This window comes from Quercus robur, chromosome 12, assembly GCF_932294415.1.
Source record: "Quercus robur chromosome 12, dhQueRobu3.1, whole genome shotgun sequence".
In the NCBI taxonomy this organism is placed as follows: Eukaryota; Viridiplantae; Streptophyta; class Magnoliopsida; order Fagales; family Fagaceae; genus Quercus; species Quercus robur.
Genome location: NC_065545.1, coordinates 23,176,451 through 23,204,020, shown reverse-complemented (window position 1 = coordinate 23,204,020; position 27,570 = coordinate 23,176,451). Strand labels below are relative to the sequence as shown.

General features: G+C 41.5%; 2 protein-coding genes across 2 annotated transcripts; one reads left to right on the top strand and one right to left on the bottom strand.

Annotated features, from left to right (window-relative positions):
• Nucleotides 1–6,669: 6,669 nt before the first annotated feature.
• On the top strand, nucleotides 6,670–9,971 carry LOC126709583 (beta-carotene isomerase D27, chloroplastic). Its single transcript, XM_050409876.1, has 8 exons — nucleotides 6,670–6,890; nucleotides 6,981–7,079; nucleotides 7,937–8,041; nucleotides 8,494–8,593; nucleotides 8,724–8,815; nucleotides 8,923–9,003; nucleotides 9,198–9,266; nucleotides 9,713–9,971. Exons 1-8 carry the CDS (start codon nucleotides 6,747–6,749, stop codon nucleotides 9,848–9,850), a joined length of 828 nt encoding a protein of 275 aa, XP_050265833.1. The 5' UTR covers nucleotides 6,670–6,746; the 3' UTR covers nucleotides 9,851–9,971.
• A 632-nt stretch (nucleotides 9,972–10,603) lies between these two features.
• Nucleotides 10,604–14,680, bottom strand: LOC126710578 (DEAD-box ATP-dependent RNA helicase 24). Its single transcript, XM_050411109.1, has 5 exons — nucleotides 13,798–14,680; nucleotides 12,074–13,302; nucleotides 11,646–11,685; nucleotides 10,903–11,323; nucleotides 10,604–10,791 (listed from the first exon to the last, which is right to left on the bottom strand). Exons 1-5 carry the CDS (start codon nucleotides 14,441–14,443, stop codon nucleotides 10,740–10,742), a joined length of 2,388 nt encoding a protein of 795 aa, XP_050267066.1. The 5' UTR covers nucleotides 14,444–14,680; the 3' UTR covers nucleotides 10,604–10,739.
• Between the last annotated feature and the right edge of the window lie 12,890 nt (nucleotides 14,681–27,570).

Genomic DNA, 27,570 nt, shown 5'->3' with positions numbered 1-27,570 from the left:
CATGACTGTGAGGGATCCTAAGACAGGCACTAGAGGATGCATTTGGATTCAAAAGAATTCAAACCTCACAAGTCTTAGAAGCCTAGAAAAGAACTATCTAAGTCTGTGACTTTTGAAATTATTTGGACCTTGTGACATATCCTAGTGAAGAAAAGACCTGATGTACTAAAACTTAATACAATGAAATATCATTCTATTTTCTGAGGATCCCTAACATTTTATTTAACTTTTTTACCATTCCTTTATTGTTCCTTATTGTACAATACGTATATATTTTGTATGTATGGATGTGTATGTGTTGTAGGACCCATGTTGTGTGCGCAACTTAGTTCGTAATTAGCCTAACACAGCTACAGTGAACCAAGCCCAGTCCACCAAACAACAAGTATTAGGCCCAGGTTCCTTGTTTCTACTTGGGTCTAAGTACTGTTCAAAATAAAACCCATAACCACTTCTTTGAAAAAGATGTGTGACGAGCAATTTATAAAATATCCCACCTATATCAATTTGTTTAGGTTAATTGTCCACTACCTTAATCTCAAATGGTGTAACTATCTCATGTGAATAACCATCACTAAAATAGTTTTCGTATCCATTACAACGGGACCAAACATCAATGAAACAACACAATCATTAACAAAAGTCATCCACTAAAGTCCACGAAAAAAGGATTATAGGACCACCAACGAAGCCTCAAGAGACTAGAGGCAATGAGTTGTATGCGGATGATTTTACATAAGAGTAGATGTGTATATGAACTCATCATGTTATATGTTCGCATATTGTGCATGTGATGCCTTAGCAAACTCTCATCTAATCCTGCTACATGTGACTTGCACGTGGTCATACTCACCTCCTATTAACAAAATGAGAAATGAGTCTGACACAAAAGATAAAATCATATCAAATTTGAGGATAAATTTTTTATTTCTCAAACAAAATTAACCAATTAAATTCATGTTTTTCATATCTTATTTTACATGTTAAATTATTATATTATAAATACATTTTTTGATTAAAATAAATTTGCATAATATTATTCTTTTTAGTTTTATTATAGATGTTTTCTCATAGAAATTAATATTTCCCCTTTTTTACCTATGAAAATCAATATAATCTATTCCATTAAATGAGTAAAAATAATGTTAGTGTTAAAAAATAATACAATACATTGACCGAAAAACTTAGATTTTTTTTTGCAATTTAACACCAAAATGTTAACAATTTTGTTGGTTAGCATCATTTCCAAAATATTTAGGAAACTAACATCTCAAATCTCTTAGACTCAAGTCCATTGTAGCAACTCGAGTCTTAGAAACTCAAGTTCCATGTGCCAGAGCTGGCATGGAATAAAAATACACATGGAACTTGAGTATTAGAGACTCGAGTTTTACAAAACAAAACCAAAACAAAACAAAACAAAACAAAAACAAAAACAAAAACAAAAACAAAATCAAAAATCTTACGAACAATTTCTTCTTCTCTTCTCTCTCTCTCCGTTAATTTCTGTTCTTTGCCTCTGAACCTCTTTTCTTCTCTCTAGTAGATCAAGCCCAAATCAGGCCTCCAAGACAAAGCTCACCACTGAGGTTCTCTCTCAATCTCATTTCCTATCTTTCTTAGTCAAAACCCCAAATCAAAGCCTATGAATTTTCTCCCTCTCTTTGTAGGTTCCAATCGAGATGAGTTTGTTGGGATTGGGTTTGCATTTTATGATTATGATGAGGTGGTGGTGCATTTGTTGGGTTTGGTTTTGCAGGTTCCGATCCATGCGTTTGTTGGGTATGTGTTTGGTTTTATTGGTGAGATGTTTATGTGAGGACTTGTTAAGCAAACACAGACCTGGAAGGATTTGAAAGTGAGACCTGGAAGGATGCTATACAAACCTGTGAGAAATTGAAGGTGAGACCTGAATCTGTGAGTGTGAGGAGTAGAAGGTGTTTGTGAAATTGGTCTTTTGGTTTTGTTTAAGGAACTTGAGTTCCATGTGGATAATTTTCCACATCAGTTCTGCCAACACATGGAACTAGAGTCTAAGAAACTTCAGATGCTAATTTCTTAAATAGTTTAGAAAAATTGCTAACTAATGAAATTGTTAGCAAAATGGTGTTATTTTGCACCCCAAAAAAAAAAATCCAAGAAATTTGTGGCCCAATAGTTTGACTTGATCTCTCCAAGGTTTCTTCCCAAGAAAAAAAAAAAAAAAAAACACTCTAAGCCTTCTTTGGGAGGAGAGAATGGAATGAAATGGGTATGAATGAAAAGAATAATTTTAGAATATTCTTCCATTTCCTTGTTTGGGAGTTTAGGAATGAAATGGGTAGAAGGGAACACTCATTCCTCTCTATACCCTTAAAACCTCAAATTTTCATTCCTCAAAAATTTGGAGGAATGGGAGCGAATGAAATTAAATTTAATGAATTTTTTACTAAAACTCCGAAAATACCTCTATATATTCAACCTTTTATTTTAAAATAGGAGTCTAATAGTAATATTGTCATAAAATGATTCCATTTTATTCCCTCTATGTTACTCCCAAATAAGATTATTTACATTCCATTCATTTCCATTCATTTCTTTTAAAACATCCAATTAGGGTTACTTAATTCAATTTCATTCCATTCATTTCCCTTTCTTAAATACATTCCATTCCATTCCATTCTTTTATGATCATTTCATTTCATTTCATTCACTTATGAACTCCCAAACGAAACCTAAGATGGAAGATTCTTACATAGATTATTGTTGAGGACCAAAATTTGACAAGAAAGCCCATTCCATGAAAATCAAAGCAAAACCATGGGCCTTGACACAAGAAGGCTCAGCTCGTGAAGTTAAGAAGGACCATGAAGGCCCAAAGGCCCAAAAGAAGGAAAAAGACAGAAAAAAGTAAAAAAAGAAGAGGACCTAAACTTAGGACACGAGCGGGATCCCCAACCTCCAGGAAGCAAATCCTTTGAGGGAAAGCCTAGGAGATCCTGAGAAGGACGTGGACAGCTTAGAAGATCCTGAGAAGGACGTGAGCAACCCAGAAGATAGAACAAATCACTCACGGGTATCCTTGAAAGAAGGAAAGATTTATTAGATGTCTTATCAAAATCAAGAGGTAGAGAGAAGTGAAAGGAACGAGTGGTATCCTCGGGTTTAGTACCTAATGTAGGAACTGAGGGATCTCGATCAATGTAGAAGACATGCAGCAAAGGGGAGGATGGTTAGAAGCTTTCCAAGCTCACCCATTGCAATGAGGAATTTATGTCATTTCTCGAAAAAGGCCAAACCAGGAAGAGTCAAAATCAAGGCCCTAGGACCTTGATGTGTCTTTTTAAAGTCTTGAGAAGAGGACCTTGACTGACACATGGGAAAGCCAAGATGTATGTTCAGATTCCTAGCAAAGTCATTAAAAATCCAATAAATCCAAGTATCATCTTTGTAACCCATGGTCTAAGCCTATGGGATCCCGAGTTGGTAGTAAAGGAGAAGCGGTTTGGTTAGTAGGGGAGTGATTTCTGGTGAAAGCAAAATCCTGAAGTTTTCCCTTGGTTAATGTATTTTCTTGGAATGCATTAACCAGTGGAAATCTTAGTTCCTCCATGTGCATGACATCTCCCCACAATTTCCTCTCAATTGTTATTTTCAATTAAAGCTATCACCCATTGTATTGAATATCCCACCTACTCCTTTAACTTTCCAAGAAGGCATCTTCCATTTGTAGCTAAAGCCAAATACTCATTTTGAATTATAATTGCCAAATTAAGCTAAACCTCTGCCCAATGCACTCTTTTAGGTTCTTGTCAAAGGACATGATTTTACCCAGTAGACCAAAGACGTCCTTGCTTGGGGTACCAAACCATGTCCATTATAAAAAGAACACCAAAGCATAACAGAGGGGTCAGTTTCGGAGAAAAAAGGGACAGTTCTAGAGATTCAAATTGATAATTCTAAGAATTCTAAGAGTTCAGTAAGGGAAAGGGGAGAAATAAAGAATAAAATAAGAAAGCAAAGAAAGAGGACTTCGTCCCATATCCTTGAAACCCTTTAAAATATCACTTAGACTCCAAAAAAACATGTACAAAAAACATGCACACATTCATCACTCTCTCCCATGAAATCCTCCTTACCTGATTATCTTGGAAGGAAATGTCTAAGCAAAGCTACTTGGACTTGAGTTTCCCACAAGTCTTGTGCTAAAGCATTAAGCTAGTGAGAATTGGGGCCAAGATCCTCGTGATTGACTCATTTTCATGAAGTTCATTCATATATATATATATATATATATACGTGTGTGTGTTTTAGAATGTATATCCTAACTTGAGGAACTAACAATTACTTGAGAATATTTGTGTTGTATAGCTCTGATGTAGGATCTACAAAGGTAAAGGGAAAGGACAAAATCGAGTAAACATGGAGGAAGATCATGTGGCTAGGGAACCAGCATTTCGGGTTCCTAGATTAAAAGGCCCCATGGTTCAAAGAACCAATGTTTTGGGTTCTATGGATTAAAGACCTAGTGCCTTTAGGAACCATGACATTATGCTCAGGGAATCAAGAACCCACATCCTAGGAACCTCTAGTGGAGGTATACGGCAAAAAAGGGAAACTAATTTCATTTTCCTAACTATATAGTTAGTAGGCACGGTTGCAAAAGTATATTTTTTACTAACATCTCGAGCCTCAAAAACTCGATTTTGGGTTATAAATTGAGTCTCAAAGACTTGGTTTTCATGGTCTGATTATGTGATTACGTCTAATGTGGCATTTTTTCCACATGGTGTCCACCTGGAAATCGAGTATTAGAGACTCGATTTATGACCCTTAAGACACCCTGTGGACATGACCCCTCCATTCCCAATTTTGGCCCAATTTATTCATTTTTCATTCGATCTTTCTCTCTCTGTCTCTCTCTCCCTCTCCCTCTGTCAAAAATCAAAAGATGTCCCTCTCTCCCTCTGTAGAAGACTAGAACCTTCTCCCTCTCTCTAATCTGCTCTCAAACCCGTGCTCCATGTCTCTAATTTGCTCTCAAGCCCATGCTCCATGGCTGACCATCAAGCTCCGTCGGCCTAAAACACTTCTCACCCCTTCTGGGTATTTTGGAAATTGATTTTCTAGTATTTTGGAAGCTGTTTTTCTGAGTTTGTTTGTTTTTTTTTTTTTTTTTTTTTTTTTGGTTTTTTTGGAAGCTTATTTTCTGGGTATTTTGGAATCTGATTTTCTGGGTTTTGGAAGCTGGTTTTTGTGTTCGTTTTTTTTTTCCTTGGTATTTTGGAAGCTGATTTTCTGGGTATTTTGGAAACTGATTTTCTGGGTTTTGGAAGGTATTTTTCTGTGTTTGTTTGTTTGTTTGTTTTTTTTTTTTTTTTTTTTTAGGTATTTTGGAAGCTGATTTTCTCGGTTTTTTCAGTGAGGTTTTGGGTATTTTTTGTGTGCTGATTTTCTGGTTTTGAGGTTAGGTTTCTATTCAGTGTCAGAAATACACATCCTCAATACCTCATCAAACCCCAATTAAGTAATTATACCCCAAATCTACAAACAATTGCAGATAATAATAATTAAGTAATTATACCCCAAAGCTACAAATAGGTGCAGATAATAATAGTTAAGACGGAAATTGCATAGATGGCCCAGGTAGTGAATTTGAAGTAAAGAGGTAATGGAATGGTAATGGCCATGAAAAACGCAGTTACGGTGAAGAATACGCCAAATTTTTGGAGCACTTGGGCTGTCACCAAGAACTTGGACTTGGACTTTATGAATTGGCTAACAAAGAAGCAAGCAAAGGCGAATCCTATTGCTAGAGAAAGCCAGTGGAAGGTTTCAGAAAGATGTGTCTCGATTTGAGTGTATAGTGAAGCCATCTCAAGGGCAGCAAACAAACAAAAACCAATCATTAAATTATTCACGCTTTCTTTGACTGTAAATGATATAAATCGAGTCTCTAAGACTCGATTTCCAGGTGGACTACACATGGAAAAAATGCCACATCAGATGTGATTAGACCATGAAAATCGAGTCTTTGAAAACTCGATTTATAGCCCAAAATCGAGTTCTTGAGGCTTGAGATGCTAATAAAAAATATACTTTTGCAACCGTGCCTACTAACTATATAGTTAGGAAAATGAAATTAGTTTCCCATTTTCGCTGAGGTATCACCACAACATCTTTCCCACGTCCTGGGAACCGCTGGTGGAGGAACCACTGCAATATCTTTCCCATATCTTGGGAATTGCTGGTGGAAGAACCACTGCAACTTCTTTCCCAAGGAACCATCATGGAGGAACCAAGTGAAAGAACTCTTTTAAATGTTCACATAATAAAAGATAAGCCTTAAATATTCTATTTTGATTCTCAAAAAAAAAAAAAAAAATTCTATTTTATCTCATTCTCGTTGTGAATATTATGAATAATTCTTTTACTCATTTGTAAGGGAAAAAGATCATTTTAAGACATTAAAACACTTACAACGACATTTTATTACTTAGGAAAAAATCACATTTTTGTCTTAAAGATATGTGGCTTACACACAAACCGATTCATATAACGACCCTAATAGGTTGCGAAGAACGGGACCAGTCTAACCAACAATCAATCATCTATCCTCTGAGGTCCAGATCCTTTGTCATTAATGGACCTGAGTACTATCCAAAAAAAGAGAACCCAATATTATGTTTAATAGAATTCGTCATTATCTATGTATGTCTCATTTTGGAGGCTGAGTCAGAGTAATAGCAAAAAGACAGCAGAGTGAAATGAAGCCACTGGCTTTGCCTCTGCCTCTTCGTCCCATCTCCATTTTCCCAAACCCATCATACCCTCTCTTCTTCTATCAACCAAAACCTCTTCCCCAAACCCGTGTCTTTCGCGTCTTATACTCTTCTCTCCAATCCAAACCAGTGAGTTTCTCTCAATCCACTCTCTCTCTCTACAACTCCTACAATATAGGTCCTACATGAGTATTCTAATCTATCTACACCAATTTTCAGGTTAAAGTCGAAGATGCTGCTTCAAGTTCAAAGCCAGAATACAAGCCCGGATTCCTAGATCACTTGTTTCTCAATTTGTTCCGTAATAAATTAGTCCAGGTGGGTTTTCTTTATCTTTCTCAACCATGCCATATGCATATACTCGTTATTTATTTTCTTCTATTCTATTTCTACATGCTCAATTCCAAACCAACATTATTCCAAAAAAAATTAAAAAAAAAATTCTATGATTTTAAATTTAATATGTTGTTAGTGTCTGTTGTTTATGCAGGGATTTGGGTTAGGACTTAGGATTTGTTAATGACTTAATTCTGGACAATTCATGAAAAAGTTGTTTGTTAGTTTGAGAAATTTTATATTCATGAATATCAATGAATATCTAAATTCCTATGAAACACAAGAATCCTGACTCCCCCTTTTTGGTAGGAAATGTCAATTCACATATCTTTTATGTAACCACAATTCAATTTAATCTTGATTCTCAAGTTAGCAAAAGAATATGTAGTTTGCGTTTGGCTCCAAATAAAAAAGTCAGTTTATTTTAATATTCAACTTATTTTTATTACTATTCATGGATCCCACTGCACTTTTTAATACTATTCATGGTTTTCACTTTACTATTTTTGCTAATTTTTACCTTTACTTTTAACAAAAAAATTTTAGTTTTAGAAAAATAAACGGATCCCAAATAGACCCGTAAAGGATTATCTTAAACAATTGAAATTTATCTTTTTAAAGATATTGTTTTCTATAATATGATATAAACTCATATTTTAAATATCCAAAGAACTTAGAAATTAGCTCTCAGAAATTTTAATTCTTATGAGCTATGAGCTAAACTCTTAGAAATTTATCAATCTCAAAATTTTTGATTCTTAGCAACTGGACATGGGGTTGGATGTGCTTTTAGTTGTGTTCTTTACTATATTATAGTTTTTTAAGTGGTTAAAAACCAGGAGGTTGGATGGGATTCAGAGAAGCCAGGGTATGATGGACTAATTGAAGTCGCAAATCGACTTATGATGAAGGGCAGAACCAATTCTGATACCAGAGAAGCAACGGTAATTCTCATTGCTTACAAATTATTATAGTTCTTTTTTTGTTGTGCAACAATGAATTGAGAATCTGTGTTACCTAATAAGTTCTACCCACTATTTGACTTGAATTAATGACTCCCGCCATATGAAAGTAATACTCTAGCCACTTAATTAAGTTGAACATTTCCCATCATAAAGAGAAAAGTGAGTCTATCAATTCCATGAATGATAAGTGTAACATTGCATATAGTCAATAACATAAAATATATGTAATTGCATGAATTAGCTTATTATTGTAAGCACTAAACATTGTGCGAATGTACAGTTGCTATAAAACTTCAACTAAATAAATTGATGTATATATGTGTCTGTTAGTAGATATATGTAGGTGTATGTGCATTAAGGTTAGTGTTATAATGTGTAAGTAGAGGATAAAATGTAATCAATTCATTGCATGTGCCTTTTGTATATGCCAGGTACGAATATTAGTGTCGTTGTTTCCTCCATTTCTGTTGGAGCTTTATCGAATACTCATAACACCAATAGGAGGAGGAAAAGTAGCTGCAATGATGGTGGGTGAGTTACAATCCTTATGGGTATTTGTCTTTGAGAGCTTATTTACATTCCCTTTGTTCTTAATTAAACAACTACATGAGCTCAAAAGAATGGAAAAGCCTTAAGTCAAGTGTTTCTTTGTTCTTTAAAGCAAGGGTGACTGCACTCACTTGTCAATGGCTCATGGGCACATGCACCGTTAATTCTGTTGATCTACCCGATGGAACCTCCTGCAGAAGTGGGGTGATGCCTCAACCTTCCTATTCATTCTACCTCATACTTAATTGGCGATATATTCATGAACAACTAGTATACTAATCCTCCTAAGGGTGAGTTTGTCATTCATGTAGGTGTTTGTAAACAAATGCAAGTATTTAGAGGAAAGCAAATGTGTTGGGATCTGTATCAATACTTGTAAGCTTCCAACACAGGTGAGCCATTTTCAAATTATTTCTATAGCATCTTCTCTCTCTCTCTCTCTCTCTCTCTCTCTCTCCCCCCCCCCCCCCCCCCCTTCTCAATTTGGGTAACCATATGAGTTTTATAACAAGAATATTCTTGTGCACTTTGACTGCATCTATCAGGTTTGGTCGTTTATAATCTCAAATTGTTTTTGTTGCTCTAGAATTTCTTCAAGGATTACATGGGAATTCCTTTACTAATGGAGCCAAACTTTAGTGATTATACCTGTCAGGTAATCCTAATTTTATTTGTTTACCATTCAAACATCTCATGCGTTATGTCCCTTATCATAAAAGAGAGTACTGTGTATAGGCAGGATTGATTAGTTTACTATTCAAACATTTTATGCCCTTAATCAGGTAATTCTAATTTTTTTTGGTTTACTATTTAAACATCTTATACCCTTATTTAAAGACAAAAAGTACCAAATTCTTTTCCTGTTGCTCTTTTGTTTATATTCCAGTTTGGCTAAGCAATCAATCCATTTTCCAAGGAGAATTGGGGAGAATTGGGGCCAAGTTTGCTTTTAAATCCTTGTTGACTCCAAATTCCCAGTTCTCACTTGTAATCTAGCTGAATATCAAGTAGCTAGATAAAGATTGTCACCCAAACTGTCATCTCTCTGCAAATGTACGACTTCCTTGACTTACTCGTTCTTTTGTGGGTCTAACATGGCAGTTTAAATTTGGGATTCTTCCTCCATTGGCTGAAGATGATATCGCCCTCAAGGAGCCTTGCTTAGAGATATGCCCAGATGCCACTCGACGAAGAGAGGTCACCAGAGCCATGAATGTACCACAATGCCCAAAAGCCTAAATACGAACTGAGTTACACTATCCAACTCCCACCACCATGGACATTTGTAGTTTTACTTTGGGGTGTAGTACAAAACACTTGAAGAATCTCAAACTGCTAATCATGTCAAATTTGGATGTCATTTCCTTTCTCTGTCTCTACAATCTGGCCAGGATGTTATTACCACAAGATTAACTAAAACAGATATTTGCATTTCCCAACCAACATTGTCTGCACATACTGCCACATGCAGAAGCAGCTGGTTTGGCAAAATGATCCTAATTTAACAATTTTTTGGTTGTTATCCCTCATATAACAATCTCACAATGATATTGTTTTTTGCCAATTCCATCTGAATATAACAATTTTTTGCCAATTTCACACTGATATTATTTTTCTTCAGTGAAATTAACAATAAGATTGCAGATTTCATAAGGAAATTGCTTCTTTTTTTTTTTTAATTAAAAAATTTATTTAGCGCAAAATTGACAATGAGATTGCATGAGTGGTACACACTACACAGTCAAATAGTATCCAAAATAGTATTATTTAATTTATTTTGTCAAAACCCTATGCAAAAAGATAGGACCTATCAACTTTTTAGAAATATTTCAATATTTCTTTCCTACCTATTTGTGCACAAAACCAAATAGTTGTAAATTTCCCCTTAATTTATTTCCCTCATACCAAACATGGCTGAAGTAGCAAACAAAGAATGTTTAATATTGAACTTATATGGTGCACAAATTACTCATGAACTAATGGCTAGAATCATACAGAAGTAAGAACTAAAATAAGCGCACAAAAAATAACTTGCAATCATAAATAACAATACAGACTATCATTTCATGCTTATCCAAAAAAAAAAAAAAAGTTCTCAAGTCATGTGAGATACACTGAATTGTACAAATTACCGGTCCCAACCAGAGGGCCTCCGCCTTTCTCTAGGTTTATCTCTTGAACTGCAAAAGAAGCAACGAAAGAACATAAACAACAATAACATTCTAAAATTTATTTTAGATGAATACAATACCACTAGATAAAATGATGAAAGTCTAGCTCAGAAAAGTAACCTTTCTGGGTTCTTTTGAGTTGCATTCTCTGTGGAGATTTGACTGGTGGTGTTTACACCTGACGTAGCAGGACAGAATGAAATAGTTGTCTGTGTTCTATATACATCTCCACCAATTGAACCCCCAGACACAAAGCCTGGTAGTGCTGTTCTCTTGTTGGCGTACGCACTTGAACTGTTACTCAAACCCTGATTCTGAGAGTTTGATGAAGCAGCAACAAATTTACTCTTAAACTGAGCCATCGCTCCAGTTCTGAGTGAATTAACAGCAGCAGATCGACTTGGAACAGAGCTTGGCGAAGTATTATTGGATTCTGGATTATATCCAATGCCCAAACCAAAATCAACCCCACGAACACCTCGACCACTACTACCACCACCACCACCACCACCACCCCCCCTCCCTTTGCCCTTCTTCCCTCCTGCACATTTTGCATAGACATTACACATTAAATAGAAAGCTAGCAAAAAAATATCTTAAGGGCTCTTTTATAAATCCAGCAATACCAAGCTCCTTATCTTGCAAAAAAATCTTAAGAACATGGGCGGCAATAGGATCTAACAAATATTTAACCATCTTTGTTTCTTCAACCAATCACAATGCTGATTGGAAGACAAAATCTAGTTTCATAACATTTTAGGTAAATCCCATAGGCATTAGAATAATCACATGGGCACATGTTACAGCAAGATAGAAAACCTTTTGTTTTAGTAAGTACTATAATGCACCCAAAAATAACATACCTCCTTTTCTTGCATCGCGTTTGGACCTGAATCTCCCATCCTAATGATTTGCAAAGTAAATGTCAATTAGTCATACAAAACACTTAAAGTCTGACCTAAAAACTTGTGCCAAATTTAAACGTATCAAACAGAACAATGACAGATTTGAAAGCGTTCCAAGCATGAGATGAGATACTGCCATCCAAAACAATAACCATGATTTGATTATAAACAGAAAGAGATTGGTTTGTATTGGTCATGTTTAGAATATAGCACCATCATGGTACTGTCACCTATTTGATAATATCGGAAAGATGAAAGGCGGTAATTTGGTCATGTGGAAGAGTAAGAAAGAGAGAGTAGTAGCATGATTTAGAAAAGTGTAGTCACAGCTAAAAATGATAATACCAGTTCTTAAAACATAAAACATCAATAAACAAAAGAGTTACCTTCATAGCAAGATCCATCAGTTCCATGGACACATTCTGACCAGCAGCAATCAAACAATTAACCAATTCACCAGCAAACCGTGCCTCTTTCTGAGTAATTAGGGTGTATGCAGTGCCATCTTTGTCACCAGCACGACCTGTTCTACCAATACGATGAACATGCATGTCCATGTCTCTAGCAATATCAAAGTTCACCACTGATTTAATTGACTTGATGTCAAGACCACGAGCCGCAACATCAGTTGCAATAAGAACATGGTAGACGCCAGATTTAAATTTTTGTAAAATTTCCATGCGAGAAGCCTGGTCCTTGTCACCATGAAGAGCTGCAACTTTAAAAGCTTTCTGAACCAATTGTGATTCAATTTCATCCACTGTGGTTTTTTTTGAAGCAAACACTAAAACGTCTCCATTATCAATCATTCCAGGTAGCTGTTCAAGAAGCCAAGGCAACTTCTCTGCATCAGAAGGAATAACATGAACTACCTGAGTAATATCCTCATTGGCCATTCCCACCTCTCCCACTGTAACTCTTACAGGATCAGTGAGAATTTCTCTAGCTAACTTCTCAACTTTACGGGGCATTGTTGCAGAAAATAATAGGGTCTGGCGGTCTGGCCTAATCTGACCAACAATAGACCTAATTTGAGGCTCAAATCCAAGGTCAAACATCCGATCAGCCTCATCAAGAACCAAGTAAGTTGCTCTTAACATTGTCAGTGCCTTCATCTTTATCATGTCTATCAATCTCCCAGGTGTAGCAACCACTATCTCACAGCCAGCCTTGAGTTCTTTGAACTGTTCAAGTTTTGACATACCACCATAGACAGCAGAGACGCGTATCCCATGTGATTTCGAAAATTTCTTGGCCTCTAAGAATATTTGGTGTGCTAATTCTCTAGTAGGTGCACATATCACTCCTATGGGACCTTCTTCTTTCCCAATTTCAGGCTGATCCATAATATGAACAATCATGGGAAGTACAAAAGCAGCAGTTTTACCAGAACCCGTCTTTGCTATACCAATGACATCTCTCCCAGAAAGCACGATTGGTAAAGCTTGGCACTGTATTGATGTAGGCTTCTCATACCCTTGTTTCTTTATGGCATTCATGAGTTGCACAGAAAAACCAGAGTCTTCAAATGCCTTAATTGGCCTTGGGACATCAAAACCCGATACACGAATAGCCAAGCTCTTCCTGTATTCTGCAACATCCTGCTCACTCATACCTAAAAAACCAAAACAAAATTACCAAACTATAGTGCTTTTCCTCCTCTTCTTCTTCTCAATAAAATTATTTTTAAAAAAAAAGAGTTAAATTCACCTACAATTTTATTTCTAGAGTACAAATACAACAAATTCGTTCAATTGAGTAGAATTGCATTTCTCAAATTTATCTCTGAAATTCGATGCTATCTGCTATAAAAATTATATGTTCCATCTCTAAATTTCCCTATTTCAACTCATTTAGCGTTTCATTCATGTCAATTATCCACATAACTCAGAAAAAACCAAATTTTTGCCTACACTAACAGCACATAGAGCTTGGACATGAAACCAAATTCAGTCAGTGTTCAAGTTTTAGGCAATAGTTACCAAATTCAATTACATTTCTCAAACTTATCCCTGCCATTGAATTCTAATTCCACTACTCAGCCTTTCAAATCAGGAAAAAAAAAATCCCTTGTAAACCAAAAACAGTGAGTGTTGAGCTTTTCATTTACCCGAAATGGACTCCTTCTCCTCATAGAAATCCTTAGTAAATGGGTCGTAGTCGATCTCGCTGTGATCAAGAGGCAGAATTGGCTCGATCTTCTTCTTGTCTAGCACAATAGGGTTGTCATCAGAGTCATACTCAACCATACCGGCATCGATGGCCTTAGCAGCAGCATAAACCTCCTCGTCGGAGTTGTACCCGGCGTGAAGAGCCTCGGAGGCGAGAGTTAACCCTAAATCCTTCTTAGCCCTGAGGAAAGTCTCCATTGGATCATCTTCCTCGTCGTCCTTGTACCTCTCCGCCTTGTCTTTCGGCTTCGGAGGCGGCGCTGACCTCACCTCTTCCTGTATGCTCTCCATGAACGCGTCCAGAGGGTCAATTTCGTCGCCTTCGTTTCGATCGTTGTTGTTGTTGTTGTTGTTGTTGTTGTCGTCGTCGTCGTCGTCGTCATCGTCGTCGGTGTTGGTTTGGTTTTCCTTGTTGTTGTTTTCGTCGTAATCGATATTGTCGAGGTCGGTGTCTTCGTAGTTGTCGTGGTGGAAACGAGAGGACGGAGGGACGTAGAGTCGCTGAGGTTGTTGGGAGGTCTCGAAATTGAAAGTGGGTTGCCGGTTTATGCCGAACCCTTCGAACCCGAACTTTCGCTTCGACATGACTATGTTGCTTCTGCTTCCTAGGGTTAGATTTGGTTTCTGTGTGTTGAAGGGTTTTTACTTTTTAGGGTTTTAAGTTTAAGCTTTGGAGCTGGAAGGGGAAGAAGATTGGAATATTGGGATTGGGATTGGGATTGGGATTGGGATTTGGGAGAGGTGAAGTGAAGTGAAGGCACAAAGAGATGGCCAGATGGGTTGGCGGTGGAGGGTCTGGATTGAGTCGGGTTTGGATCCGATGAGGAATTTTTGTTTGGGCCTTGCCTTTTGTAGAGCAAGCCTGGCCCGACATGTACAAATTAGTATGAATTCATTAACTACGTTTGAGTTTTTTTTTTGGTTGAAAAGGATGATATGCATTGATTAGCTAGCCATAAAAGGCGAAGTATTGGCTACAAGCCTTTAAAGAGTACAAACCATAAGCATCATATTCTAATTTGATACAAAGCTCATCTGAGGTAGGAGCATCTAAAACTACAAAAGTCCCTATTATGTTGCAGCCTCCTTTTGCGAGATGATCGGCACTACGTTTGAGTTTTGAGTCTACAGAGACAGTCTATCCAAATCGTCAGCTTGTCAATGAGCTAATGGACTTTTTAGCCGACTCGTCTCCCTAGCTTCAGAATTGAGATGGTAGAATATCCTTTTGGTTTAGCCCTTTTTATTCTGTTGCCCTTTATAGATGACAAATTATTATGGTAATTCGTTTATTTATATACAACACTTTTAGGCCACTAGTGTTAACAAAACACTTGGGTTATTAAAACAACATTTTTTGTTGTTAAAAATATTACCAACGCTCTAAACATTTTCTAACAACTTGTTTCCATTTAACAATTATTAAAATAATAGCCTTTTTCTAATAGTTGCATCAAATTTGTTTCCATTGAGTACAACTCTAATGGGTTATTTAATGATTCTGAGATATGAGGTCTTAAGTTCAAAACTCCTAACCTGCATCTTGGGATCACCTTTAATGATATCTTTTTGTAATTACCTAATGTGTAGGATAAAGAATTAGAAAATACTCAACTTTGGAGTATGTGAGGTCTCGAGTCAAAGCTCCAAATAATTAGGGGCTTTTACAAATATCACCCTTAAATTTTCAATTTTCATTGATAATTCAATATATACAATGGAGATGTGTCAATCAGTTAAGTTACAAAACTCTTCACAATGTGAGTACTAATTTAGTCTGTGAACATCCAATTACAACATTTTTTTTTTTTTATATGCAAGATAGAATTTCTACTTTAACCCAATCTAAGTGTATATATATGTGTAAAGCTCTCTCTTGGAGACTTGAACTCCAGCCCTTATCCCCCACACCCCACAAACACTTATACTTATAGAGTGACCACCGCACCAAAGGTGCGCGATAGTATCCAATTACAACAATTAATCCTATGCACATTTGACTAACAAATCAAATATTATGTTAGTATTTTATGTTAAAGATTAATTAATTTAGTCACTTGTCACATCAACGATATTTTTGAAAGGTCATTATTTTTATTTACATATAATGTCACTAAATTTATATCATACTTTTTAGTGTTTTCAATAAAAATATCTAGGATTAGAATCTTTTGTTTTTATTATAATATAACTATCGAATATATATATATAAATATAAATGAATAAGTTAATGAATGTCTTAAGAGCATTAGTTTATGAAATTTTTTTATAGAAAAATAAAAAAGTAATTAATTTTTTTTATGGTTTTTTATATTGGGTTTTACTTATGTATGTCCTCAGGACATATTAGCAAACCATTTAAAAAAAAAATTGTACGGCACCGAGCTTCCAAAGCTCATACTGGCCTTGGGCCCAGACCCATCTAGGCCCTGGGCCCAAGCCCATACCGGCCTTGGGTGCAGGCCCAGCAGGAAGTTCCAGTTACCTTATACCATTCTTGAAACTGCCTTAGAGTAAAAACAAGCTTTGGGTATTAAGTCCCCAGAGTTGACCGGTTAATCTTTCTCGGTAGAGCGCAGGAGTCATATCCGGGAAGGTCATGATATGCACGGGAACGTGAGTTGCCGAACATAATCGGTGAAAATGGAACCAAGTTCCAAGATCATAAATGCTGCACCGCCCTTTCACCTGAACAACCACTTTAGCCAGATAATACTAGACCTTCAATAGCACTAACGGTGGCTGTAATCATGATCTTCCCACTAACCTTGGCTATAAATAGAAGAAAGTTGGGAGAAGAAGGGGTTCAGAAAAATTGAGAGAAAACAGTCAAGGAGAGGGTACTAACTGGGTGTTACTTTGAGTCTCTCTGCCGAGAACGACCCATTGTAGGAAATACTTAAGCCCACTACAAATAAATTGTGAGCCCAAGTGACCTAAGGTCCAGAAGTCTTGCACTTGGTTCTTACAATTGGCGCCCACCGTGGGGCTCTCCTACGAAGCTGTGGTTTGAGTGAGACTCAAGCAAGGGAGATGTCTGAGGAGCGTTCAGGAGGGCACGTTCCGAGCAATTCCGCAGGATCTTCTCGGGGATCGACGTGGAGGGAGAGAAGGCAGAAACGGCTGGAGGATAGGGAGCATCCAAGAGGAGAGGAAAGGTCCGGATTGGGAGAAGGATCGGCCCAGACACACCGGACGATTTCAAACGTCTCAGCACATCGGCAACATGATGAGAGAGACCGAGAGCTGGAGCGGTTGCGCAGATTGGTAATGGACTTGGAGTTGGAAGCAAGGGGTCGGCGCCACGAAAGAAACCACAACCCCCAACCCAGGCGAAACCGTGGCGAGGAAGGTTCCAGCCGATCAGTTACACAACAACACCGAGACCGATCACGTTCTCAAGAGTCACGTCGACACTCCCGGGAGACGCGTCGTAGACGGGACCGTTCCCGGTCGCATGGGTATGATAACCAAAGGTCAGAGTCGCCAGAGGAGCGGCGGCACCACAACGCTGCGATGGACGCCATGAGCAGGGCCTTGCGGATGGCAGCCCGGTCTCCATTCTCTGATGAGATTGAACGGGCACCCATGCCGAGCAGATTCACACGTCCACCGTTCAACTCCTATGAGGGGAGGACAGACCCCGTGGAGCATGTCAGTCATTACATCCACATGATGTCTTTGCATGCTCACAACGATGCATTGATGTGTAAAGTATTCCCCTCTAGTCTCGGCTCTACCGCACTGAGATGGTTCAATGGGTTGCGGAAAGGCTCTATACACAGCTTCGCCGAGCTGATTCAAGAGTTCGGCAGCAGGTTCGTAACATGCAGCCGAGTGCAACAACCGGTCGACGCGTTGCTTTCCATGAAAATGAGGGTCGGGGAAACCCTTCGGAATTATGCCAGCCGATACTGGGAACTCTACAATGAGATTGGTGGGGGAAACGAGAAAATTGCGGCTAGCACCTTCAGGATGGGGCTCCCCGAGGATTCTGAACTGTGGGAGTCGCTGACAAGAAGACCCCCGGAGGATATGAGGCAACTGATGAGACGCATAGAGGAGTACAAACGCCTAGAGGATGACCGGCTGCAAAGCAGGGGGAAAGCTCCTTTTACGAGGAAATCTCGGCAAAGCATCTTGCCGCCAAAGCCGAAAAGGGACTTCAGAATGCAGGAACCAGAGATGCAGATCGAAGGGGTTAATGTGTTGTTTAAAGAGCCCGTGCACAAGATACTGGAACGGATAAGGAACGAGCCATTCTTCAAATGGCCGAACAAAATGGGGGGCGACCCATCTCGGAGGAACCAAAGCCTATACTGCACCTATCACAGAGACAAAGGGCACACCACCGAGCAGTGTAGGGTACTGAAAGATCATCTCGGGCAGTTAGTGAAGGCAGGGCACCTGAAAGAGTTTGTAGCAGATTCCACTGACCGGGAGGCCGGGCAGGGCGCCCAACAGAAAAGGAATCCCCTTCCACCACCCCTGGGGGTAATCAACGTCATTCATGCTGCACCGAGCAGAGCAGCAGCGGCAAGGAGGGTAATGACAGTGGCTTGCGCGGAGGGAGAATCATCCAAGAAGTAAAAGAAAGTTGGACGGCTAGACATCTCGTTCGGAGAAGATGATTTCGAAGGAACCATCCAACCGCACGACGACGCTTTGGTGGTGACAGCCCGGATAGGCGGATTCTTGGTGAAGAGGGTGATGATTGATCAGGGTAGCGGGGCTGACGTTATGTACCTGGACCTCTTCGAAGGGCTCGGGTTAAAAACCCAGGATTTGGCGAAGTATGACACGCCATTGGTCTCGTTTGACGGGAGAATTGTGATTCCCGAGGGGCAAATCTCTCTCCCGGTGGACATGGAGGGCAAGGAAGTTATAGTTACGTTCATAGTAGTCCGATCATTCGCACCCTACACCGCAATCCTGGGGAGGCCGTGGATTCACGCTATGGGGGCTGTTCCACCCTTCACGTGAAAGTAAAATTCCCTACTGAGTACGGAGTTGTAGAGGTAAGGGGGAATCAACAGGTGGCGAAGCAATGCCTCGTAGCCGCGGTCCGGTGGGAAAAGGAACAGCTCGGCCAAGCTGAGCACGCCGAGAAAGAGATTGCATAGCAATTACAGATACCCCGAGAAACTGGGGCGGACGTTGCCGAGGAGGTGTTGAAGGTAAGAATTCTCCCAGATAGTGACAAATACTTCCAGATAGGTACAGGCATGAATGACCGGGAAAGGGTAGAGATGTTGTTGTTCCTGTTGCATAATATAGATGTCTTCGCGTGGAACCCGTATGAAGTGCCCGGCGTAGACCCCGAGTTCATTGTTCACAAACTCAATGTGGACCCATCATTTCCCCCGAAAAAGCAGAAGCCGAGAAGGGCATCAAAGGAACACGTCGATGCAGTAAACTTGGAGGTCCATCGACTGAAGGAAGCCGGGGTCATAAAAGAAATATTCTTCCCGAGATGGCTAGCAAACACTGTCGTAGTGAAGAAGAAGAGCGGTAAATGGAGAGTTTGTGTGGACTTCACCGATTTGAACAGAACGTGTCCCAAGGATCCATTCCCGATGCCCAAGATTGATCAGCTAGTGGATGCCACGTACGGGCACCCGAGAATGAGCTTCCTGGACGCCTTCCAAGGCTACCACTAGATTGCCTTGGCGCCCGAGGACCGAGAGAAGACTGCATTTATATCCCCGAACGCAAACTATCACTACGAGGTCATGCCGTTTGGATTGAAGAATGCCGGGGCCACCTACCAGCGTATGATGACAAGGATGTTCCGAGAAAAAATTGGGTGCACGGTTGAAGTTTATATCGACGACATGGTGGTAAAAAGCAGAAAAGAGTCGCTGCATACTGAAGACATTCGGGGAGTATTCGAGATACTATGACGACACAGGCTGCGTCTCAATGCCGAAAAGTGCACTTTCGGAGTGGGGGCTGGCAAGTTCCTAGGTTATCTGATCTCCACTCGGGGAATAGAGGCTAACCCCGACCAAATAGAGGCCGTCAATCGCCTCAAACCATCGAGCAATCCTAAGGAGGTGCAAGTGCTCACTGGGATGTTGGCCGCCCTGAACCGATTCATCTCCAAGTTTGCCGATCGCTGCCGGCCATTCTATCAACTTCTGAAGAAGTGGAAGGGGTTTCAGTAGGACGAGAGCTGCGATGAAACTTTTCGAGAACTAAAGGAATATTTGGCAAAGGCGCCGAGGTTGACGGCCCCGGAGCCCGGGGAGGATCTGTTTATGTACCTTGCAGTCACCGATCATGCCGTAAGTGCTGTGTTACTAAGGGACCGGGGAGTGCAAATGCTGGTGTATTACGTGAGCAAGACCTTGGTCGATGCCGAGACAAGGTACCTGCCTCTTGAAAAGTTGGTTTTGGCCTTGGTGCACGCCACGAGGAAGTTACCACACTACTTCCAGGCACACACAGTGTTTGTCCTCACCGAATATCCATTGCAATCACTGTTGAAGAGATCCGACTTCACAGGACGGATTGCTAAATGGGGGACTTGGTTGGGATCGTTTGACATTAGATACCGACCTAGAAGCTCGGTGAAGGGGCAGGTTCTCGCTGATTTCATCGCGGAATTTACACCTAAGAATGAAGGCAAGGTAATCTGTAGTGCGGAGATTCGCCCGTGGAAGTTATTTGTGGACGGCGCATCAAATGCTATGGGGGCCGGGGCTGGTATTGTCATCATTACCTCTGAAGGTATGCGACTGGAACACTCCTTCAGATTGGGGTTCAAAGCCTCGAACAACGAAGCCGAATATGAAGCCCTGTTGGCCGGATTGAGGGCAGTATTGCATCTGGGCGCAAAGGACGTGGAAATCTACTCGGACTCTCGGCTGGTTGTTTATCAGATCACTGGGGACTTCGAGGCTCGGGATCCCCGAATGAAAGCTTATCTAAGTACGGCAAAGCAAATTATCAGTCAGTTTGGAACGGTAAAGATATCCCAGGTAGCCCGGTCACAAAACAAGCATGCTGACTCTCTTGCCACGTTAGCCTCATCGGCTACCGAGGACACGCCGAGGCTTATCACGATAGAACTTATAAGGGAGCCAAGCATCTGTGTGAAGACTGCTCTCGACCAGGCCGGAGTAGAGGTTGCGCAGGTGGCGGTGGCCGGACCATGCTGGATGAGCCCGATCATAGACTTTCTTGCCGAAGATAAAGTTCCAGAGGATGAGGCCTAGGCCAACAAGATTTGACGAATGGCTCCCAGGTACTGGTTGTCCTCGGACCGAAAGTTGTACAGAAGGTCCTTCGCGGGCCCTTACCTCTTGTGCCTGCATCCTGAAAGAGTCAAGGAGCTTCTAACCGAGCTGCATGAAGGAGTGTGTGGCGGGCATGCTGGGGGACGATCCTTAGCATACAGAGCAATGACGCAGGGGTTTTGGTGGCCACAGATGCAGAAGGACGCCGCCGAATACGTTCGGAGTTGCGAACAATGTCAAAAGCACGCCCCAATGATCCATCAGCCGGCAGGACATCTAAATCCTGTCAGCAGCCCGTGGCCATTTGCACAATGGGGGCTTGACATCCTCGGGCCATTCCCCCGAGCAACGGGGAACCGCCGTTTTGTACTGGTGGCTGTGGATTACTTCACAAAGTGGGCTAAAGCTGAAGCCTTGGCCAATATCCGGGATACTGACGTGAAAAAATTTGTGTGGAAAAACATAGTTACAAGGTTTGGGGTGCCGAATTCACTAGTAACAGACAACGGGTTACAGTTCGGTAGCAACGCTTTTCGGACCTTTTGCGGCGAGCTCGGCATCAAGAACAAGTATTCAACCCCGGCATACCCCCAGAGCAACGGCCAAGCTGAAGCAGTGAACAAGACTATTTTGAACGGGCTTAAGAGAAGGTTGGACGGAGTGAAAGGAAGATGAGCAGAAGAACTACCCAGTGTTTTATGGGCCTACCGCACGACCCCCAGGAGATCCACGGGGGAAACCCCATTTTCTCTAGCATACGGAGCAGAAGCAGTGATACCAACCGAGGTGAGCTTATGCAGTGCACGGGTCACCGGGTTTGACCCCGTACAGAACGCCGACCTTATGATGGAGCATTTGGATTGGCTAGAAGAATGCAGGGAGGCCGCGACCGTACGTCTTGCCGAGTGTCAGCAGAAGCTGGTGCAAAGGTACAACCGAAATGTAAAAACCAAGGAATTCAGTGCCGGGGAATTAGTGTTAAGAAGGGTAGTGGGGAACATGCGGGACATAGCTGCAGGGAAGCTTGCTCAGAGTTGGGAGGGACCATACAGAGTCACAGCCGTCGCAGGTGCAGGGGCCTACTACTTGGAGGACCTGGACGAGAGGCCGCTCCCCCGACCATGGAACGCCAACAACCTGAAGAAATTCTACGCGTAACCATCGATGTAAGCCAAAACTTGTATTCTATTAAAATTAAGAGCATGATGAACTTTTTTGTCTGTGCTGTTTTTTACCCTGTAACCACACACCAAGAGAATCGCCAATAAATCCTAAGGACAGAAACCTGACCCTCGGCTCGATCAATATCGCCGAGCAGGTGAGAACCTTACGATCAAATCTATAAGAACGAAAACACAATTTTCGGTTAAACCAAAACCTGATAAAAACCTAACCCTTTTGCAAAAACTAAGTCCAATAGTGCTCTCAAATTACCCACAGCACCGCACAACAGGTTTTCGGGGGTACCATTCTATTAAGCGGCCATAGCACTGGTATAATTCAAGCAAAACACAAACAGAGATAATTTCATTCAACAAATTGAAACGGAAAAAGAAAACGGACTACTAATTAAACAGGTAAAAGCAATCGTTCGAATCACCACATCCCGGTGACATGGGCAAATAAAACCATTAAGTAAAAACAATTGTTCAATCACCACATCCCGGTGACATGGGCAAATAAAAGTAAAATAAAAATAAGCTAACAGGTAAAAATAAAATCAGCTGGGAGGTTGAGTCGGTGGTGGCACTTCCTGCTGGACGGTCAGGGGAAAAGGCTGGCCCTCATCAAGAAGCTCCTGCACGGAAGGTATGCTCGTGGCCTCCATGTCCTCGGGCTCGACATGAGAATCGATTTGCTCAACCAACTCCCTCATGCTGGCCGTCTCCTCCTCGTCAAAAGCAGCCGGGGCATTCTGAACGGCAGGTACAGGGTTCGGAAATGGAATCTGGCCGGGGTCTCTCAGCGGCGAATCTTCAGGAACTCCCATTGCCTGAAGAGCGGCAAACCACCCGGCCTCGAAACCCATATGCCGAGCCCGAGCCACCACCGGTTCTGCGGAGTTCTCGGCGTCGGCAAAGCCTACGTCATACCACTTTTGCTCCGCGGCTGCCAAGCCTGCCCTAAGATCGGCTATCTCGTCGGCATGGGAAGTGTTGAGGCTGAGGGCTTCGGCTAGTTTGAATTCCGTCTCATTTTGCTTGGTCAGGAGCTCTGCATTCCTTTTCTCGGCTAATGCCCGGAACTTCTCCGCGGCAGCAGCCTTCTTCTCAGCAGCCTCAGCAATCTTCGCCTTTTCCTTAGCCGCTTTTACTGCCGACTCCCGCGCCCCCTTCTCGCGCTCATTTTCCTCATCAAGCTCCCGTGCCCGGGCAGCCACAATGTGAGCCAGTTGAGCGGCCTAGCAAGCACGAAGGTTAGCAAAAAGACAAAAGGAAATCTACATGGAGTAAATAGACAAAAGAATCACCGCAATGGCGTGCCACTCTAACCGGCGCCCCACGGACTCCTCGGACCCATCATCAAAAGCGTGCACGTCCTAGGGAAGTTGGAGAGCTCCAGCCAAGGTTTGGGCAATACGGCCGCCCTCGCCCTTATCCCACATCCGAACAGAGGCGGTTGAGGGCAATGGCTTGCCGTCCAGAAGGAACTTTGGCTCCCACACTGGAGCCACTTGGGAGGAGGACGCGCCCCCCGTGCCAGCTTCGGTTGGCGGCTCGCGGATAACAATTCCCCCTGTTGGTCGGGGAGGAGTCTGGACAGCGGCATCCCCCGGGCCTGTGGAAGGTTGCTCGGTTACTTTCTGCTTCTTACGGGCCCGTCCGGACTGCGGAGGGGGAGGAGGCTGAGACACTGGACCCCGACCCTAAGTAGGCGGGGGCTGGTTGGTCGGCCGGGCACCAGGCACGAACCGATCAAGGGTCATAACTCTCCTTGCCACCATTCTTGCACCGGGCTGGATTGCTTCAGCTAGCAAGTTAGCCGCTTCTGTCACTTGCTGTTGGGGCTCGGCGGGTGGATCCTTGGGATGGGGCTGCTCTTGGGCTTGGTCCCCTTGTTGTATGGCTTCGTGAGCTCTCTCTCTAAGGCGCTGAGATACCCGTTCCGCGGAATCGTCTCGCAGGGGAACTAGTTCGTCCGCGGCAGTGAACCGCCGACCAAATTCCCTCGCTTCCTCGGTTGTAAGCTTCGGCAGCAAGAAATTTACGTACCGGACGTCTATGTACGATAGCAGGGGGCTGTCAACTATCAGCGCCTGCTTGAAAGGCTGCCAAGTAGAGTAAACCGGTTCCACGCCGAGGATCAGGAGTGAGGCCCGGAGCTGCCCGTCCCAATGCACGTAGATCTCGGAACGGAGGACGAAGTTTAAGTCCCTGGTGTGAACGGCTCTGAGGTCCTGAACAAACACTTTGCCGTCTACAAAAGAACAGGTGACGCATTAGTTTTTAACAATAAAAAATTCTTTTACTCAAACAATTATAAGAAGGGGATGGTACGAAACCACTTCACGCCGTGTGAGGGGGCAAGGGATCTCCCCGGCAAACCAATTGCCGCGCACCCTGACGAACTCCCCGGCGGAGTTCCTGTTCGAATCGGGTAGGCACGATATCAGCCGTACCCGAGCATCCCTCGTCTTTAAGTAATAATTGGTGGATTTGCTCCCACAGAGGCTGTACATTTGGTTAATATCATGGTGGTCTAATTGTAAATCAAAGGTATGGTTCAACTGGCTGACACAACTAATTACCCGGTAAAAATTGGGGGGAAGCTGGTCGGGGCACAACCCGTAGTAGGTGAGTGTGCTTATTAGGAGGGGATCTACCGGGAACCTAACCCCACCTTCTAAAATGGACATCAGAGGAAAGAAGGCTGTACCCTGCCCTCGGTGGAGTTCCATATCACTCTCATGGCAGTAAGCCACGTCCACGTCATTGGGGATACTAAATTTACTCCTAAAGGTGGCCAAAGCAGCCGGGGTGTCTAGAAGGTAAGAATAACCCATCTATAAAGCCTAAAACTACAAGAATGAACTCAAAGAAATAAAGCTGAAGGAACAGGAAGGGGAAGAAAGACTTACTTTGGGTTCTAAGGAGGAAAAGAACGCTGAGCAAGCAAGCGCACAGAAATGTGGTCGGCAGAGAGTAGGCACTAAAGATCAGAGGCGAAGGAAAAATGGAATAGTGTTTGGAGAAGGACTATTTATAGAGCCAAAAGAAATGGGGGAAGAAGAAACGCTTAATCAAGCAATAAATGGGCACAACCTACGAGCGACCCAACGAACTCCAGGCATAACCGATTTGCGCGCCGCTTCGGTTCACGAACCGTCAGGCAATAATGACGACTGCGCCTAGCGCCGCGAAACGGCGCGTCTTTTGAGATGAATATTAATGAGAAGTGACAGCCAGAAGTCCCAGGCTAGAAGATTCCCGAGGTCAAAAGGCCCAGGCAGATCCTTGATCCTCCTCGGCGACCGAGTATGAATCAAGGGGGGGCTATTGTACGGCACCGAGCTTCCAAAGCCCATACTGGCCTTGGGCCCAGACCCATCTAGGCCCCGGGCCCAAGCCCATACCGGCCTTGGGCGCAGGCCCAGCAGGAAGTTCCAGTTACCTTATGCCCTTCTTGAAACTGCCTTAGAGTAAAAACAAGCTTTGGGTATTAAGTCCCCAGAGTTGACCGGTTAATCTTTCCCGGTAGAGTGCAGGAGTCATATCCGGGAAGGTCATGATATGCACGGGAACGTGAGTTTCCGAACATAATCGGTGAAAATGGAACCAAGTTCCAAGATCATAAATGATGCACCGCCCTTTCACCTGAACAACCACTTTAGCCAAATAATACTGGACCTTCAATAGCACTAACGGTGGCTGTAATCATGATCTTCCCACTAACCTTGGCTATAAATAGAAGAAAGTTGGGAGAAGAAGGGGTTCAGAAAAATTGAGAGAAAACAGTCAAGGAGAGGGTACTAACTGGGTGTTACTTTGAGTCTCTCTGCCGAGAACGACCCATTGTAGGAAATACTTAAGCCCACTACAAATAAATTGTGAGCCCAAGTGACCTAAGGTCCAGAAGTCTTGCACTTGGTTCTTACAAAAATTATGAGAAAGTGAAAAAATGACTAACATTTTTAACAGCTTTTTTCAATTTTTCATAAAAAATATCTTAAAATAATTAATTAATATATACATTTAGAATATATATTAACTGGACATTTTTATATTTTTCATAGGATTCTACTAATGTGTGCCCTAAGGACACATAATAGTAAATTTTAGAAATTTTTTTATGGAAAAATGGAAAAGATATCAACTTTTTTGACAGTTTTGTTCAATTTAGCATAAAATGTTTCAAAAAATAAATAATTAATGTGTGCCCTAATTGGACCACATCAAACTTTTTAAAAATGGTATATTAACAATTTTGATTTTCACAAGATACCCATTAACCAAGCCCACAAAGAAATTAAACAACGGAATTTGAATTGTTCCGATGTAGATTCCTTACTATGAAAGATGAGGATTGAGATCTCGTGCAATACCTAGGGTATTGCACGAGGTGTAATAGCTCTAATCTCAGCCCTTGATATAATCTAATAGTTAGAATGAAAGGACACGTCAACAATCCTTGTCACATTATTTTTCTCTTCTTTTTTTCCCCTTTCTTCTTCTCTTCAGATTTATCAAATTTAAAAAATATCTCTCTTTAACCAGAAAAATTTGTGGCTGAATCCTTTTTCTCTTTGTCGCCGAATCTCCATGGTTGCAACCAGCAACCACCGAGTCCACGACATGTTCAGTCGGTGCTAATTGGTTTGGTTTTCTCCTCTCTTAAGGCTTCTCTTGCTTTTCTTGTTCTCTCAAGTCTTGTGTCTGCACCGACTCCACCGCTGCTGTCGGTGCTTCTCACTGGCATCATCACCACTGATGTTCATTGTTTATGTTTAGCAGAACTTCATTGTCTTATTTTATTTTAACGTTTGATTTTGGAAATGCACAAAAGATGTTTTGTGAAAATATCTATTTGAAACTTTGAAGTGATGTTAAAACTCACTGATTAGGAAAATAGGCGTGGTTTTTTTGTTGATGTATTGTTGTTTTGGTATGTGTTCTTTTTCCTCCTATGTTTGGATTCATTTTGAAATTATTAAAACAAGTGCTTTATTACAATCTCACTGAGTTTTTGGTAGAAGGGATGAGAGTTACTCTTCCAATAATGTAACTTTAGTTGTTATTAGATTTTCATATATATGTTGGCTATCACTTGTTTGTTTTCTGTTACATGGTTCTATCATCTTCTATTGGTTTTTCTCTTTGGGATTTTCCCTGTTAGTAATTAATATTTTTTTGGAAATGTTCACTTGCTCAAATATTTTGTCTTTTCATTCTTGCATCTAGTCTGAGTTTCCTTTAGTTGCTGAGAAAAGGTAAATATAGCATTGTTTATGAGAAGCACCTTATCCATGGTCAA

Bases quoted from the DNA above. Each gene is read 5' to 3' on its own strand.
- LOC126709583 (XM_050409876.1), top strand. From the start codon at position 6,747: ATGAAGCCACTGGCTTTGCCTCTGCCTCTTCGTCCCATCTCCATTTTC. The intron at 8,594-8,723 runs GTGAGTTACAAT...TGTTCTTTAAAG, and splicing joins AGTAGCTGCAATGATGGTGG to CAAGGGTGACTGCACTCACT. The intron at 8,816-8,922 runs GTGATGCCTCAA...TCATTCATGTAG, and splicing joins GAACCTCCTGCAGAAGTGGG to GTGTTTGTAAACAAATGCAA.
- LOC126710578 (XM_050411109.1), bottom strand. From the start codon at position 14,443: ATGTCGAAGCGAAAGTTCGGGTTCGAAGGGTTCGGCATAAACCGGCAA. The intron at 11,686-12,073 runs GTAACTCTTTTG...GCAAATCATTAG, and splicing joins TGATGGATCTTGCTATGAAG to GATGGGAGATTCAGGTCCAA. The intron at 11,324-11,645 runs GTATGTTATTTT...CAAAATGTGCAG, and splicing joins ACGCGATGCAAGAAAAGGAG to GAGGGAAGAAGGGCAAAGGG.